This window comes from Chiloscyllium plagiosum, chromosome 4 (assembly GCF_004010195.1).
Source record: "Chiloscyllium plagiosum isolate BGI_BamShark_2017 chromosome 4, ASM401019v2, whole genome shotgun sequence".
Classification (NCBI taxonomy): Eukaryota; Metazoa; Chordata; class Chondrichthyes; order Orectolobiformes; family Hemiscylliidae; genus Chiloscyllium; species Chiloscyllium plagiosum.
Genome location: NC_057713.1, coordinates 87,870,412 through 87,889,505, shown reverse-complemented (window position 1 = coordinate 87,889,505; position 19,094 = coordinate 87,870,412). Strand labels below are relative to the sequence as shown.

Sequence of the window (19,094 nt, the reverse complement as noted above, 5' to 3'; positions counted from 1 at the left end):
CATCAGAGGGTGAGTAAAAGAGTAGGAAATGACATCACCAATCCAAGGAAACCTAAACACACAAATGGAAAGCGGGTCACAAACACTAGATGCTTTGCCGGAGGCTCACTGATGATATTACCTAGTATGGTGATGAAACATTTCAAAATGAACTTGCCAGCTCAGCGAGCAAACTTGCATACAGAGTTCCAAGTGCCCAGGGTGTACTCTGGGTGAGGATCTCAGATGAGATGAAGTCCCATCTTCATATTAGGGAATATCCTCCATTGTATTTATGTGGCACCATAGATGCTAGTTTTCAGCCAGGTCTGTTCATTTTGTGATATCAAGAAATGGATGAAGGCATTGGATACTGCAAAAGCTGAGTGTCCAGATAGCATTCCAGCAATAGCAATAAAGACTCGAGCTCCACAATCTGTTGTGCACCCTGAACCAAGGTGTTTCAGTACAGCTACAACATTGGCATCTACCCAATGGAAAATTATTCAGATTTGTACTGTCACAAAACGTTGTCACATCTAACTGAGCCAGTTTTTGCCTGATCAGTCTACCCTTGATGATCAGGAAAGTGATGCAAGGGTTGTCAACAGTGCTGTCAAGCAGTACTTGCAAAGGAATAACCTGCTCACAGACACTCAGTTTAGATTGCACCAGAGCCATGCAACTCCTAACTTCATTATAGCATTTATTCAAATATGGAAAAAAGAGCTGAACTTGTTTTCTCCAATCAGTTAATTTACACATATAGCCCATTGAGGGAAGTGCAAACCATCAAAGGTGAGGGAGAGGGGAAGGGGGCTAAATCAAAATGCAGTTGAATGGGGCCCCTGAATGATAACATAGTACGAGACAGATTCACTGCATGTGGACCTACCCACTCTTAATTTCCTGATGAATATCAAGCGGGTCATTTGAATGCTCAGTGTTTGCTGTAAAGGGTAGGTGAATGGGAAGGAATTTGACCCACAGTTCTGTATTAAAATGCTTTCCAAACTGTCCTCATAACTCAATCTTCTCAATCTCTACAAGCTTCTGCTTATCCAAAATTTGCTGTCTGTAGCTGCACTTGAAGTTTCACAGAATCTCACAACATAGAGGAGGCCTTTCAGCCCATGAAGTCTATACTGACTAAACTACTGTAAACCTACACTCATCCCACTTTCCAGCACTTGGCCCATAGCCTTGAATGTTATGACACTTCGATGAGCACTTAACTACTTTTTAAAAGTTGAGAGGCATCTAAGCGCATGTATTCCAATTCACACGCATTCCAATTCCCATCACCTACTGGATGAAAACTCTTTTCCTCAAATCTCCTCTAAACCTCTTGCCTTTCATTTTAAAATTGTGTCCCTTATTATTGATTCTTGAAGGAGCACATCTGCTTTCCAACATTTCATTAGAGGGGAGGTGACTGCTAAACTATTAATGCAGAGTCTCAGGTTTAAATCCCACCATGGCAGATGAATTGAATTGAATTGAATCGAATTGAATTTATTGTCACGTGTACCGAGGCACAATGAAAAGCTTTCGGTTCGAGATCACTAAGTTTAGTAATCAGTCTCAAGGGGATAATAGTGTTGAAGGCTGAACTGTAGTCAATGAGTAGGATTCTCATGTAGTTGTTCTTGGTGTCAAGATGTTCTAGAGAGGAGTGAAGGGCAAGTGATATGGCATCTGACGTGGATCTATTGGTTTGATAGGCATATTGGAGTGGGTCAAGAGTAGTGGGGAGGCTGGAGTTGATTAGTGCCATGACCAGCCTTTCAAAGCAGTTCATGACCACTGAAATTAGGGTCACTAGGCAATAGTCATTGAGACATGCTGCATAAGCCTCTTAGGCACAGGGATGATGTTGGCCATCTTGAAAGAGGCAGGGACAGTGGCCTACTGCAGGGAAAGCTTGAAGATGTCCGAGAAGACCTCTGCCAGTTGATCTGCGCGTGCTCTGAGTGCACAGCCTGGTACTCCGTCTGGTCCCATCGCTTTCCTTGGATTCACACGAAGAAAAGCTGATCTGACCTCTGATGCAGTGACTGTTGGGATAGGTTCGTCAGGACTTGTTGGAAAGGTGTTACCTCTCCACCGAAATTCTGCTCAAAGCGAGCATAAAAGGCGTTGAGACGATCTGGGAGGGATGTTTCATCGTCTGCTATCTTGCACTGTCTCTTTTTAGAACCTGTGATGTTATTCAGTCCTTGTCATAGTCGCCCGGTATCCAGGCATATGATGGAATTTGAATTCAACCAGCAACTAAAATCTGCCATTAAAGGTCTAGTGATGACCATGAAACTTGCCAATTATCAGAAAAACCCATCTGATTCACTAATGTCCTTTGTGGAAGGAAATCTGCCGTCCTTATTTGGGCTGGCTTACGTGTGGTTCCAGACCCACAGCAATATGGTTGGCTAAACGAGTATTTTGCATCAGTATTTACTGTGGAGAAGGATATGGAAGACAGAGAACACGGGCGGCACGGTGGCACAGTGGTTAGCACTGCTGCCTCACAGCGCCTGAGACCCGGGTTCGATTCCCGCCTCAGGCGACTGACTGTGTGGAGTTTGCACATTCTCCCCATGTCTGCGTGGGTTTCCTCCGGGTGCTCCGGTTTCCTCCCACACTCCAAAGATGTGCAGGTCAGGTGAATTGGCCATGCTAAATTGCCCATAGTGTTAGGTAAGGGGTACATGTAGGGGTATGGGTGGATTGCGCTTCGGCGGGGCGGTGTGGACTTGTTGGGCCGAAGGGCCTGTTTCCACACTGTAAGTAATCTAATCTAAAAAAGTAATCTAATCTAATCTAAACATGGGGAAATAAATAGCAACATCTTGAAAAATGTCCATATTACAGAAGACGAGGTGCTGGACATCTTAAAATGCATAAAAGTGGATAAATCCCCAGGACCTGATCAGGTGTACCCTAAAGTTCTGTTGGAAGCTAGAGAACAGAAGACTGGAGGTTGACTAACATGCCACTATTTAAGTAAAATGGTAAGGAAAAGTCAAGGAACTACAGACTGGTGAGCCTGACATCTGTGGTGGGCAGGTTGCTGAAGGGAATCCTAAGGGACAAGGACTAAAAAGAGCCAGGAGAAGACATGAGCAGTTGTTGATGGATAGGATCAAGGAAAACCCTAAGGCCTCCCCTAGGTATATCAGGAATAAAAGAATGACTAGAGTAAGATTAGGGCCAATCAAAGGTAGTATTGAAAAGTTGTTTGTGGAATCTGAGGACATGGAGAAGTGCTTAATGAATACTTTTCGTCAGCATTCACATTGGAAAAGGGCAATGTTAATGAGAATACGGAGATACAGGCTACAAGTTTACATGGGATTGAGATTGACAAAGAGGAGGTTTTAGCAATTTTGGAAGATCTGAAAATAGATAAGACCCCGGGGCTGGATGGGATTTATCCTCGGGTTCTCGGGGGGGGGCGGGGTGAGATTGCAGAGATTTCGCTTCGATCTTTATGCTATTATTGTCGACAGGAATCGTGCCAGAAGACTGGAGGATAGAAATGCTGTCCCCTTGTTTAAAAAGAGGAGTCGGGGCAACCCTGCTAATTATAGGCCAGTGAGTCTTACTTCGGTTGTCGGTAAGGTGTTAGAAAAGGTTATAAGAGGTGGGATTTGTAATCATATGGAAAGGAATAATTTGATTATCAAACAGTCAACACGGTTTTGTGAAGGGTAGGTCCTGCCTCACTAACCTTATTGAGTTCTTCGAGAAGGTGACAAAACAGGTGGATGAAGGTAAGGCAGTTGATGTGGTGTATATAGACTTCAGTAAGGCGGTTGATTAGGTTCCATACGGTAGGCTATTGCACAAAATAAGGAGTTTCAGAATTGAAGGTGATTTAACAGTTTGGATGAGATATTGGGTGCTGGTTGATGGGAAATGTTCATCCTGGAGCTCAGTTATCAGTGGTGTGCAGCAAGGATCTGTTTTGGGTCCACTGCTGTTTGTCATTTTTATAAATGATCTGGAGGTGGGTGTAGAAGGATGGATTAGTAAATTTGCAGATGACACTAAGGTAGGCAGAGTTGTGGATAGTGCCAAAGAATGTTATAAGTTACAGAGGGACATAGATAAGATGCAAAGATAGGCTGAGAAGTGGCAAATGAAGTTTAATGCAAAAAGGTGTGAGGTTGTTCTGTTCGGAAGAAGTAACAGGAATGCAGAGTATTGGGGTAATGGTAAAATTCTTGGCAGTGTAGATGAGCAGAGAGATTTGTGTCCAAGTGCATAAATCCCTGAAAGCTGCCACCCAGGTTGATAGGGTTGTTAAGAAGGCATATGGTGTGTTAGCGTTCATTGGTAGGGGGATTGAGTTTCGGAGCCATGAGGTCATGCTTCAGCTGTACAAGACACTGGTAAGGCTGCACCTGGAGTATTGCGAGCACTTCTGGTCACTGCATTATAGGAAGGATGTGGAAGCTTTGGAAAAGGTTCAGAGGAGATTTACCAGGATGTTGCCATGGAAGGAAGGTCTTGTGAGGAAAGGCTGTGGGAACTGAGGCTGTTTTGTTGGAGAGAAGATGGTTGAGAAGTGACTTAATCAAGACGTAGAAGATGATCAGTAAGTTAGATTGGGTGGAGAGTGAGAGCCTTTTTCCTGGGATGGTGAAGGCTCACAAGAGGGGACATAGCTTTAAATTGAGGGGTAATAGATGTAGGACAGATATTAGGGGTAGTTTCTTTACTCAGAGTAGTCGGGCATGGAGTGGCCCACCTGCAACAGTAGTAGACTTGCTGACATTAAGGGCATTTAAACGGGCATTGGACATATATATGAATAATAATGGAACGGTGTAGGTTAGATGGGCATCAGATTATTTTCACAGGTTGGCACAACATCGAGGGCTGAAGGGCCTGTACTGCGCTGTAATGTTCTATGTTCTATATATAAGTATTTGGAAAGGCAAGGACTATAATTAGAGATAGTCAACATGGCTTTGTGCATGGGAAATAGTGTCTCACAAACTTGATTGAATTTTTTGAAGAAGCAAGAAAGAGGATGGATGAGGGCAGAGTGGTGGACATGATCTATATGGACTTCAGTAAGGCATTTGGCAAGGTTCCTCATGGTAGACTGGTTAGCAAGGTTAGATCACACGGATTGGAGGGAGAACTAGCTCTTTGGATACAGAACTGGCTCAAGCTAGAAGACAGGAGGTGGTAGTAGAGGATTGCTTTTCAGACTGGAGGTCTGTGACCAGCAGTGTGCCACAAGGATTGATGCTGGGTCCATTGCTTTTCGTCATTTATATAATAAAGTTATGTTGCGGCTGTACTGGACATTGGTTCGGCCACTATAGGAATATTGCGTGCAATTCTAGTCCCGCCGCTATAGGAAGGATGTTGTGAAACTTGAAAGGGTTCAAAAAAGATTTACAAGGATGTTGCTGGGACTGGAGGGTTTGAGCTATAGGTCAGTCAGTGGTCAGGTGCCAACAAATCCATGAATATTTTCAATATTTCCAGAAAAGCCAAGGCTGGTATTAGATTTAATCAAAGAGAGGATGCACTGCTAGTCCAGATAGGCAGAGTTGTTTCTAGACTTACAACCATAGCTGAGTCAGTGCGTAAAAAAACTGAAAAGAATTTTTGATGCAAGTAGTTCCTGAATTAAGTTGTTTCTTACAGACTGCAATTCATGAATGAAGAATTCTAGAAGTTCACACTCTGGTGTATTTGTGTAAGTATGATAGATTGTTACTTTAAGAATCTGATCACCTGATGTGATGGTATCAACTATTTTGGTTAGGTGGAAAGAAAGGCGCGAGACTTGGAAAGCTGGAACAGTGGGTAGAGAAGTGGCAGATGGAGTACAATGTTAGAAAGTTATGCACTTTGGTAGGAAGAATAGAGATGTTGATGATTTTCTAAATGGAAAGGCTTCAGAAATCTGAAGCACAAAGGGATTTTGCTAATTCAGGATTTTCTGAAGGTTAATATGCAGGTTTAGTTGGCAGTAAGGAAGGCAAATACAATGTTAGCATTCATTTTGAGAGAGCGAGAACACAAGCAGGATCTGGTCATACTGTATTTCGAACATTATGGGCAGTTCTGGGCTCTTGGAAAAAGTTTAAAAGAGGTTTATAAGAATGATCCCGGGAAAGAAGGGCTTGTCGTATGAGGAGCGGTTAAGAATTCTGAGTCTGTACTTGAAGTTTAGAAAGATAATGGGGGATCTCATTGAGGGGCTGGGGTAGAGTGCATGTGGTAGGAGAGATGAGGATTCAAGCGAATGAATAGATGAACTGTGTTACCACAGAATGCTGGACATGGCGAACAGAACTGCATCAACTACCTCGCAAAGTGATACAAGCATTACAGGAATGGTGGAAGACCGTCGCCTTGATGCATCAAACAAGTGCACCGCATTAGGGTGAGCAGCAAGGGATCCACGTGACCAGCCTCTGGCCATGTGGATGTTCAGAGTTTGAGAGGGAAAGATAGTGAGGATGCAAATAGATGACTTAAATTGTTGGAACTCTGTAAACGAAGTAGTTGAGTGAAATTTGAGAGAAGATGCAGTATACTGGAAATTAATATGTTAATATCGGTTTTCATGATGCAGCTCTAACATTGTCATATGTTGTCAAGACTCAGAGGAGATGAATGGAAATACTGAATTAGCAAGATTTTACTTGGGACAGCAATGGCTTGGTAGTATTACCGCTAGATTCTTAACCAGAGACCCAGATAATATTCTGGGTACCTAGGTTTGAATCCTGCCGCGGTAGTTGGTGGAATTTGAATTTAATAAAATAAGTTCGGATTTAAGAATCTACTGATGACCATGAAATCATTGCTGATTGTTGGAAAAACCCATCTGGTTCACTAATGTCCGTCAGGGAAATTTGTCATCCTCACCCGATCTAGCCTATATGTGACTCCAGACTTACAGCAATGTGGTTGACTCTCAGTTGCCATTTGAAATGACTTAGTTGTACCAATCACTACAAAGTCTCAAAGAAATGAAACTGGACAGATCACCTGGCATGGACCTAGGCACCGGAAAAGACAACAGCAGAACCTGCTCTGTCGACCCTGCAAAATCCTCCCCGCTAATGTATGGGGGCTAGTGCCAAAATTGGGAGAGCTATCTCTCAGACTAGTCAAGCAGCAAGGAGAAAGTGACGACTGCAGATGCTGGAGATCAGAGTCAAGAGTGTGGTGCTGGAAAAGCACAGCAGGTCAGGTAGCATTCTTGATGAAGGGCTAATGCCCGAAATGTCAATTCTCTTGCTCCTTGGGTGCTGCCTGACCTGCTGTGGTTTTCCAGCACTACACTTGCAACTCTAGTCAAGCAACAGCCTGATTTAGTCATATTCATGAAATCATACCTTATGGACCACCATCACCATTCCCGGATATGTCCTGTCCCACTGGCAGGACAGACCCACCAGAGTTGGCGGCACAGTGATATACAGTCAGGAGGGAGTTGCCCTGGGAGTCCTCAACATTGACTCCTGATCCCATGAAGTCTCTTGGCTTTAGGTTAAACACAGACAAAGAAACCTCCTGATTACCACATATCGTCCTCCCTTGGCTGATGAAGCGATACTTCTCTGAGTTAAACAACACTTAGAAGAAGCACTGAGGATGGCAAGGGTACAAAATGTCCACCACCAAGAGTGGCTTGGCATTAGTACTACAGATCGAACTGGTTGTGTCGTAAAGGACATAGCTACTCGACTGGGTCTGTGGCAGGTGGTGAGGGAACCAACAAGGGAAAAACATAGTTGACCTCATCCTTGCCAATCTTCCACATCTGACCATGACAGTATTGTTAAGAGTGACCATTGCACAATCCTTGTGGAGATGAAGTCCCATATTCATGTTGAAAAGAAACTCCATCATCGTGTTGTATGACACTGTGCTAAATGGGACAGACTACGAACAGACTAGCAACTCAAGACTGGGCATCCATGAGGTGCTGTGGGTCAGCAACAGCAGGAGAATTGTGTTCCAGCTCAATCTGTAGCCTCATGGCTCAGCATATCTCCTACCCAACATTACCGTCAAGACAGAGGATTGACATTTAATAGTGTTACCATCACTGAGTCCCCCATTATCAACAACCTGTGCTTTATCATTGCTCAAAAACTCAGCTGGACTCACCACATAAATGCAGTGGCGACAAGAGCAGCTCGGAGGTTAGGAATACTGTGATGAGTAACTGACTACCTGACTCTCGAAAGTCTGTCCGCCGTCTACAAGGCACTATCAGGAGTATGATAGAAAATTCCCCAGTTGCCTGGATGGGTGCAGCCCCAACAATACTCTGACACCAACCAGGACCAAGCAGATTGCTTGATTTGCACTGTATACACAATCCATTCCCTCCACCATTAATGCAGAGTAGCAGCAGTGTGTGCTACCAACAAGATGCACTGTAGAAATGCACCAAAGATCCTCAGACAGCGCCTTCCAAACCAATAAGTATTTCCATCTAGAAGGACAATGGCAGCAGATATATGGGAGTGGCACCACCTTCAAGTGCACCTCCAAGCCACTCACCATTCTGACTTGGCAATATATTGGCGTTCCTTCACTGTCACTGGGTCATTATTCTGGAATTCCCTCCTTAACAGCAATTTGGTCAAACCACAGCAGGTGGACAGCAGCAGTCCAAGAATTCAGCTCACCACCACCACCACCTCAAGGGCAACTAGGGGCGGGCAATAAATGCTAGCCAGCCAGCGATGCCCACATCCCACAAAATGCAGAACTAAATGATTAAGTAACCAGTCTGCTGTATTTTCGAATAGAATTTGAAGTTACAGGGCTTGGAGTAAGGGAGAGTTACTGAATAAGGTGTAGAGTTGCTGCAGACTTAGTGGGAGCAATCTGTCCAGATATAGCTGCCTCAAGAGTGTAGCATAGGTCCCAACAAAGCACACAGAGACCCAGTGATAAAAGTCAGTGAAGAATAATAATGTCTATTGTAGATGTAGCACAGTCCATGGATATAGCAGTGTCAATGCAGAGCAGTTTCAGCTCCCTTACTATTTTGCCTTCAAAAAGCTTTGGAAACACATCTTTGATTGTAGCTTTAGTTTCTTCTTCCTAACTTATTCCTAACTTATTCCATTTGTCTTTTTCTTTTCTGCATCCAGTGTTTATTTAACTGTTTAGTGTACAAAGGTCCTTTTGAGGTTTTAACCGACATGAAGCATACCATGGAAGTGCAAGTTGCTGTTCTTACTGACTAGTTTAACAGGATATTGGCTGAGTAATGGCATATGTGGAAAGTAATATGTCTAAAAATAACTTTGGAATTAATTGAGAGAGATACAGAATTTTTTTTCTTAAGGTAATATAATGAAATATAATTATGTATGAATCACAAGTGGAAGCACTGGTTCAAAGTCTTCAAACCTAAATCTGAGTTCAGTCGCAGCTTTACAAAAAGCTAATGAATCAATTGTTCAGAAAGCTGTTTCGTGTCTATTGTGAGATGTAAGTGTGTTGCCAGGTCACGATTTTGATTACTTGGTACTTGAGCGAGAAACTCATACAAGGTAGCCTACTCAAGCTTACTTTGGTAACAGTATAATGTTTCGGAAATGTGTATCTAAAATCCTGGATGAGTAAAGTAAAGCTATAATCATACTTTACTTAGTGAATGCAAGCTCTTGGAGCCAAGTGAGTCGTCTTCACAGGAGCCCTGGACTTTCAAGAACCTATTTAGCAAGGACCATTCTTGTCATGGTATATCCAAGCCTGACATTTGACAGATTGGGTTTGTATTAAAGTTTGCATTTTATTAAGACTTCAGGAGGATAATTTTACAAATTCGCCCTGATAAATATCCCAGCCCGTCAGGAAATAATGACCTGAATTTTTGAGTGGTTTTAATTGATGCTACAAGGGGGATGCCTTACTCTGGGCTCTGGCTAAGAAGACACACTTCATTAAAAGAACAGTAATATGCTAACACTCAATAATTGATAATGTCATGACTTAATTGGGAAGAGTACATTGATCATTGTGCCCCATTGGTCCACAAGCTGTCACAAGATGTATAAATGTAAAAGATCTCATTGAGACCACAAAAAAGACCCAATTTGCCTGACTAACTGCTATTCAGGACAAAGCAATACAAACCAGGTTTTGTCACTAACAGAAAAAATATTGCCTATGCCTTCAAACCCAAAGAAGCACACATACAATCATAAACAAATCAGACAAAAGACAAATGATTTAACACATATGTTATGGTGGAAAAAAGTGTATATGTAGGGTGATCAAAAGAAGGATATGGACCAAATGTTGGCATGTGGGCCAAGATTAATTTAGGACCTCTGGTCGGCATAAATGAGTTGGACTGAAGGATTGGTACCCATGCTGTACATCCTTCAGTCCAGTGATGATGATACACTGCTATGTATAGGGGTGATAGTTGATTTGAAAGCGGATGGGGTGAACTTATGTTTATCTCATATGAATTCTTGTTTTTGAGCTTTCTTGGGTTTTCTGTCTTTTTCCCCACATGGAGGGCAAGTAGAAAAAGATTGGTGCTTTCTGTTTGCAGACTCTAGATATTTTCCAGTCTGTTACTCTCAGCACTTAAAACTTCTTAAGAGCCTGCGGCTCTACCAATCAGAGGGCTGTTGTCAGGCAGAGGGGTGCTTTTTGAACTGGAGGCCTGTGACGAGTGGTGTTCCGCAGGATTGGAGCTGCGTCTACTGTTCTTTATCATTTATGGAAATGATTTGGATGAGAATAAAGGAAGCATGGTTATTGTGTTTATGGATGACACCAAAATTGCTGATATAGTTGACAGTGAAAAAGGTTATCTAAGAGTACAGCGAGATCTTGATCAATTGAGCTAATGAGCCAAGGAGTGGCAGATTTAGTTTAATTTGGATAAGTACGAGGTATTGTATTTTGGTAAAATAAACAAGGGAAGACTCACACAATAAATGGTAGGGACCTGGGAATATCATTGAACAGAGAGACCTAAGGGCGCAGGTAAATGGTTACTTGTAAGTGGCCTCACAGTTAGAAAGGGTGGTGAAGAAGGTGTTTGGCACACTTGCCTTCATTGGTCAGTACATTGTATACAGGGGTTGGGACGTCATGTTGTGGCTGTATAGGACATTGGCGAGGCCACTTCTGGTTCGATCAGTTCTGGTCACCTAGGAAATCTGTGTTGTGGTATTTGATTCAGTTAAGATGAGTGGCGGAGGCATAAGACTTTAGTTTAACCCTTAATGAAATGCTGAGGGACCATTTGTTATGTGAAATTAATGATATAACCATGCAAAAGCACCTACTAGCTGAAGCTCAATTGTACTTCAAACAGGCAGTGTAACTAGTGTTATTGGAATATGCGCAAGTGGAACAGAAAAGTTGCAGGGTATTCCGATGAAAGTGGAGACCCTCATCAGTCAAGTTGAGCTAGGGGAATACCACTGAAGTGAAGGCAATTGCATTATCTCGCTCAAGACATATTCTGAAGATGGACTCTGGGTCAGCCAAAAACAAAGCCAAGCCTCAGCCAAATGATTAAAATTTTCTTCAGGATCCAGGCCAGCACACCATTGTTGTTACTGCTGGCCTACGGACTTGAAACCGCAAAAGAGTCCCACTAGACCTAAATTGAGTCGGTAGGCTGGTATCCAGGAGAGTGCACACCCTGGAATGTCCACCTACATTTGGTTTGGAACAGTTAAATTGCTGAGCAACATCCAAATCAGAACCGGTAAAAATAAACATCTGTTAATAGTCGGCCGAGTTCCAATGGAGCTCGATACTGGCATGACTGTTTCAGTATTAGTTATTAACAGTTAAAAGATTAATTTGCATTTTCCTCTTTGCCTGATGTGAATGCATCAATTACCAAAATGTTCGGCTGAAATAAAGTTGGTGCAAATGGGAAGCAATAAAATTTGTGAATATTTAGTTAAGATTTAGAAAAACAGACCTTGCAAAAACAATTATGTATGTAGGTCAGAATGTATTTAATAATTGTCCATGACGGTGATATGAGCCAGGAATTCTCAGTCTCACTCTCCTTGCACACATAAAAACCTACTTTGAAGTCCTACTCTGTTTGCATCTTGCTGTCTCGATTGTTTTTTGAGTTCTGAAATAGGTGTTATTTAACTAGAATGCATTTTGTACAGTCACTTAGAATATATTATTACATGAAAATATTGAATTTCCACTATTGGCACCATTAACTGACAAATTACTGCCTATTTGAGTAATTTTTTTTAACGTTGCAGATCTTTCCTATATTGCTTGTGCTGCAAGTCGCCAGCAGATCAGGTAGCAGTTAATGTCTGTGATTTTACACCCACTTAAGGACCTCCTTGCTGCCATTGTGAATTTACCTATGGTGGAGGCTGATGCCAAATTATAGCACAGCAGCTATCATTGTGCAGGCTGATGGTTAGCCAGGTGTGGTCATTATCTTTTTGGAGCTCCCATATCTATCCCAATAACATCTTGGAGGACCACACCATCCCATTTTGCGTCCATCGCCATCACCGATTGCACCCCCATCCACGAAGGCAGTCCTAGCACCAGTCAATGCACCTACTAGTGTTGTTGGCACCAGAGAGCTGCCAACATTCCTCAGAAGCAGCATTTCCTCCAAATTACTTTTCTGTTGCTCATCTTCCCGGCAGCTTGTCACATAATCAGTTCCTGCAATAAGTTCCTTTTTTGCAAAATAATTCTCCAGAGGAGCTGAGTTCTTAAAGGGGCTATATCCCTACATTTTCTTTCCCCCACAAAGCCACATTTTCTTTCCCCCACAAAGCCACATTCATTTATGCTTCCTATTATTTCCATGTAGATTTCCAGTTGCTTTGCTTTCTTTTTATTCGTTCCATTAACTTGATTACTAAGTTTTAATTTGTTCCTTTTTCACAGCTGAGATATGATACGTAGAATCATAGAATCCCTACAGTGCTGAAGTGGACCCTTTGACCCATCAAATCCACACTGACCCACAGAGTATCCCACCTGGAGACCCCTGTCCCCCAATGTCTTTGATATTTCATTACACTGCTTTGTTCAGTTCCAAATCAATATGAGGAATAACATTAAATCCACCTGTGTAAAGGATTTTACAGGATACATTGTTCCTCTTTTAAAATCCAATTTTGTATTACTCAGTGTTGGTATAGTTATTCTAAGTTAATTTACAATTAGTGATCCCTTTAGAATGATAGTGTGGGTGTGCTGTTTAAGTTTCTTTTCTTTAATTAGAGCACAGTTTATTGACTGAGCCACTGTGTAACAGGGTTTTCCACCTACTCCCCCTGTGGCGACCCTACGCCTCTCCTCTTCCTCCTCTCCCCCCCCACCCACCCTTTTTTTCCATTCATTCTCCAGGTTGTCTTCCTACAGGATCAACATTCACTGTTAACTCTACTTTTTCAAATGTCTCTTGAAATTTTTACTATATGATTATACATTTCTAGCTACCTTTCTGTCATGCTCTAATATTCCCCCTTATTAATCTTTTTGTCATTCTTTTAATTATCAGCCCAATCCTTTGTGGAATTATATGCTTTTGCTTTAAATTTGATGGTTTCATTAACCTATCCAGTTAATCCCAGATAGTTAGTCCGTCCCTTGAAATTTTTCTTTCTTGCTTGAATATATCCATTCTGTGTATTTTGAAATATCCCCTTGAATGTTCACCACTGCATTTGTACTGATCTATTTCTTTATCTAATTTGCCGGTTGGCTTTTCTCTAGTTCTGCTTTCATACCTTCCAATCTGCTCTTAGTTAAGTTTCAATTAAGTAAAATTCAATTATACTTTGATTGCTTACATCTTCGGGCACCTTCACTATGATGTATTTCATTAATCGTATCCTGTTACAAATTTAGGTTTAATATAGGTTGCACTCTGGTTGGCTGCACTATTCTAACAAACCATTCTGAAAATACTTCTGAACTCATAATCTCGGTTACCATTATCTTTTTGATTTTTCAATTCTATAAATGTGTTACATCCCCCATGGTTCATCCATGCCTTTTTGATCAGCTCTCATTACTACTTCCTTTATACTACATCCTATGTAGTATAGGATGTTTGGGGTCTGTGCATCACTCCCACTATTGACTACTTGCCTTTCCAGTTTTTCACTTCCAGCAAAACGATTACTACAGCTTGGTTTTCTGAATTTAGATAGTCCCTCTCTATTGTGTTATAATGCCATCCTTAATTAATCGAACATCAAACCCCCCACTCCCTGCCTCCAGCCATCTCTTCCCAGCTTCTATCTTCCTAAATGTCCTAAACAAAAGAGAAAAATTTCAAGAGGCATTGTATATGTTGAAAGGTTATTGAAGGAAGTGAGTGAATTGTGAAATGGAATAAAACAGTAAGTGCTAGAAATATTCAGCAGTCATACACCTTGCTGTGTAGTCAACACATGCAATCTGGTCTCTTGTACAAGCCTCGTGCTTTCAATCCACTATAATGGCAAAGTTTTGAATGGTTAAACTTCACTTTGTTGAATTATCTTTGAACTCTTCTTTATTAATTTTCTTCCTCCTCATCAATACTTCTGGCCGTATCTGTGAATCTTCTTTCATCTCTTGACAAGGCAGAGCATTTCCCAATTCTGTTCCTCCTGCGGAAAGAAAGTTGCATTAGAATGGTCACTTTTGTCTGATTAACTTTATTTTTACACACTAAGGTAGTGATTTGTTGAAATGTTCATGAAGCAGACACAGTTTTACCTAAAATTAGAACAAAATTAGCAGTTTGTTGGTCTGTTTTGATAATTGGAATTGCCTTGTATTTCACTGTAAGGATTGCCTAGCATTCGTCTTTCCAACTCATCATGAATACAAATAAAATAGGAACAGTGAAAAAGAAATCTTTTAGAACATAAGGCTGCTTGGGTGGGATTTCATCCAACATTAAGGTGTTGGGATTAGATGCAACTAATTTTATTTAAGTTAGGTATGACAAACTATTAATGTGGGAAAGCACACTTGAGCATTAGCACGCTGTCAACTTCTGGAATGTTCTAAACTCCACTAGGAGGAACTGGTGGTCAGTGGTTGTATTTCTCCCATTGTTGTCCTAGTTGTAACTATAATTCGAATCATTTATCTGCGCTGGTATACTGAACTTACCTCTGTTTTGAAAATCAGTCAATTCTAATAACTGGTGGGACACTGTGCACTATTTTACTTGTATTTGGCTGATCTATCTTAAACCTTTTGGCTTACACTCAAATGAAATTTTTAATTCTTAATATATTTCAAGAGCTTTAATTGCTTTTTTGGCCTTCCCTCTAACCCTTCTCAGCTTTACACAATTTTTTCACTTTCTGAAGCATCTTTATGTGGGTATGATCATAAGTGCTGTAAAATATAACAAAGAGCATATTTCTCGAGGGACAAGACCATTGTTGATGTAACTAAATTGCTCACCTTAACATGATATTTGATTGTAAAGATACATGTTCAAAACTACAATTGTTGTATTTTAAGAATGATGATCCATAATGCAAAATGGTCCTGTGAATATGCAGACATTGGCTGTGACATCAGCTGACTACTGCAATCTGCAGAAGTGTTTGCATACATGCAGCTGATGACAACATTTCAGGATGTGTTTCTGCATGCATACTTGATACAACCATACGAAATGACGTCAGTGGTGAATAACATGCAAATGTGCTGCACGAATGCCATTGCAACTGTGCATCCAACTCCTTGCAATCAGGAACTGCGTCATACCTGGAACCGGGGCGTGGAGATGGGAAAAGGGAGCAGCAGATTGGGGGGAGCAGGTGCAGTGGTAGTAGTGGCCCCAACCCCTGGTCCGGGAAGGACCCTTCGCTGGAGGTATAGAGGCTCTGTATAGTTGCAGTGAAGGATCTTTCCCCGTGCAGGAGGACTGTGGCCAGGGGCTGGAGGAAGAATGGCAAAGGAACAATGGTTGAGGTTGAGCAAGGGGAAGCTTCACTTTGTCAGCTCCAACCTCCCTTCTTTCTGGATCACACATCACTATGAAAATTCCAGCAGCACCATCTTAGAGACTGGCTGTGCTGAGTTCTGTTGCTTTATAATTATGTAGAGCACCTCTTCGTATGTTCAGTCTTTGCACCACCTAGTGATGGTGTTTACAGCATTCGTGGCCATATTTAATTTTTTTTATTTTCTGATTTATTCTCTCTCTGTTTAAATTGTGACAGAGATGTGAGAATTTTCTGATATCTGCCCTGTAGTTTATTACCTCATTACTCAAGAGCCATGGCAAAATCAATAGAATCACAGAATATATGTCAATTCAGAATGAGGCCATTTGGCCCATCTTGCCTGATCGATGAATACAATCTCACACTATATGGACTTTGTAAACAGAGCACTTTCAAATAAATCATAGTTACCCCTTAGGAAGTCTATTTGAGATGACGGTAGGTTGTTTAGGAGTGATCTTTGGCAGATGACACCTTGCTTTGTTCAATGATGCTCTAACTCAATAAGTATTTTCTGCACAAGTTGAAATTAAATTGTACTTTTAGCCCTGAAGTGGTTAATCTGGGTTGACTAAATTGCTTGGGAATGATCTTAAACTGAGACCTGCCTGTTTGATTCATTGGAACTCTGCTTTTTTTAAACAAAAGTATGCTTTGTTCAAAAAAAAATTATTAAAGTTCATACTGCATTTTGAATTGGAAATTACAGTGGAGTAAAATTCTACGTTGCCCCTGCCAAGCATGTTTCTCTGTAAGATGCTTCAATATTATTTCAATACTGTTGATAATCATAATGTGCATTTCATATCCAGCATGAAGCATTTCCAGCCTCTTAATGTACTGTGGCTGAAAGGCCTTAGACAGCAACTGTTTCCCATTTCATCTCTTACAGTGACTGACCATTGAAATACTTTCTTGGTTGAGACCATCTCTTTGCACTGGAAAATTAGCAAATTTCTGATAGACCAAAGAGCCTCTTTCACGAAGCTAATGGTCCTCCAGCTACAAGTGATTTATAAGTTTATCTTGGCATGTGCCTCATGAACAATCCTTAGAATACCGAATCTGTGTCATAGAGCTTGTAAGATGAACGTTAACGAAATCCACTGCATTTCTCTCTAGACTTTCTTTGTAATGACATATGTTGCCATTCCTTCACTGTTGATGGTCAAAATCCTAGAATTCCTGCCCCAGCAGTATTGTGTGTCAATCTGCAGGATGCCAACTGCCGCAGCTCAAGAAAGAAACTCCCCACCACCCTCTGAATAGCAACTGGGATGGGCAATAAAAATGCTGGCCAGTTAGTGACTCCTATGTCCCATGAATGAATTAAAAAAAAAGGTTGTGTGTACTAATTATGTGCAGGTAATGATTAAAAGAGGTTGAACTTATATGATTACGTGTGAAAACTACTGAACTCATTGTTACTGAATAAATCTCTTTTCTAGATAAAGCAAGAGCGACCTGAACGAATGCCTGATTTGAAAGCTTTAGTAGATAAAAGATTTAATGAGCTGAAAAATCTGAACAAAGAAGAGGATCTAATCAAAAGTGATAAATATATACACTTTAAAGGTCAGCTGAAGGAGATGAGAAAGCAAGGTAAGTGCTTTTATATTTAAAGCATCCATGTTATTGTTTGCAGTTTATAGCCTTGGAAACCTAGCAATCCATTATATTTAGTTTTGAAGGAGTTACATACCATTAATGAAAATGTAAAACTATAGTACGCTGCAATACAGTAAATATTAGAAAGTGAATTCATAAGTGAGAAGACTGTGGTCTGTCTTCGTTGATTTCCAATGTCCTGACATTGTTTCTGTCTAATCTGTTGTTTGTCTGTAAATTGCATATAATTAACATTGATCTATGCTAACTTACTTTTTCCCCTCAAAAACAAAGTGTAATTCTTTTGACGAATGATGATAACTTCAAATTCTTCTTTTATGCCTCTATAACTCTCCAACCTGGATTTTGTGCGTACCCTATTGTTACTTTCAGTGCAGTCCCCTCTCCAAGTAGTGCAGATGTGTTTCACACATTCAAGCAGACACCAAATGTTTCAACACCATTCCTTCCATTAGTTTGGTCCTACAATTCAGTATTTCGACCCATTCTTTCCAATTCCCTACCCTTGCTTACAAGCATACAGCCTGTGGCTCAGAAACATTGCTCTTCATCTTGTTGCCAAAGGAACTTTTTGAGTTTTTTTGTTATAATTCAAAGTTAGAATCTCATTTTATTCTTTGGTTGAACTGCTGATGACCCATAATAAGTTGAGCTGAATGGAAAATTGGGTGAGAGGGTAAAGAAAAGAGAGGCACTTAGACCAGGCGGCAGAGAATGTTATGCTTTCTCTTCATTGGATGGAGCTTCAAGTTCATTAGATTATTCCAGATAAAGTTAGAAGCATTACTGCTTTTTATATTTTGGAAACTGCATCTGTAGGACAGGACCCAAAAGTTAATTTAATAATAATTGTCTGATAGTACAGAAGCTAAGTATCCTTTAAAAAGTTATATACTATTCAATCTTTCAGCTTGCACTCATCTGGACAGACAAAACCATACCATTTCATTTGCAAATACTGCTTGAGGAAGAGGTTGCTAATATGTTGGCAAGTACACACTGTAGCTTGTGGCGTTGCCATGGAGATGCATAAGAAAATGTTTGCTTGAAAACTTTTGTTCAATTGAAAAGGCAAAATTCCTGGACACATATCTTTCCCGTCTGTGGACTGGAATCAGACAGCTGTGTTTAACCTGTAAAAATCATCAGTAAAAATGGCTGAGACTTTATTTCGTGATAGTGTATGATGAAACGCTCACTGTCTGTATTGAAAATAGTCTGCTTTTGTGAGCACTTCAAAAAAAAAGTTTGTAGAACAATAAGGCTTTGAAAGCTTCTTAATTTGGTTCTATTCATATGCCTTGTACCATAGACCTTTTACTATGATTGACCTTGTACTGTGTCATTGAGGAATATTTGTAATCGACTAGAAGAACAATTCAACCAATAATTAACTGGATGACATTGCTTACAATATCTTCCTTCTCTGAATAGTTTCTTTAGATGTTCTTTGCTACAAGCTGCAGGATATGAATCCTATTTGAACCA

The 19,094-nt window shown here is 40.8% G+C and overlaps 1 protein-coding gene across 1 annotated transcript in view; it reads left to right on the top strand.

The window, feature by feature from the left end:
- Positions 1-19,094, top strand: part of nsmce2 (NSE2 (MMS21) homolog, SMC5-SMC6 complex SUMO ligase) — a 183,648-nt gene that overhangs the window by 66,110 nt on the left and 98,444 nt on the right. The window contains exon 4 of the mRNA XM_043688546.1: positions 17,426-17,579. Within this exon, the coding sequence (XP_043544481.1) occupies positions 17,426-17,579 (154 nt within the window). The remainder of the gene's footprint in view (positions 1-17,425; positions 17,580-19,094) is intronic.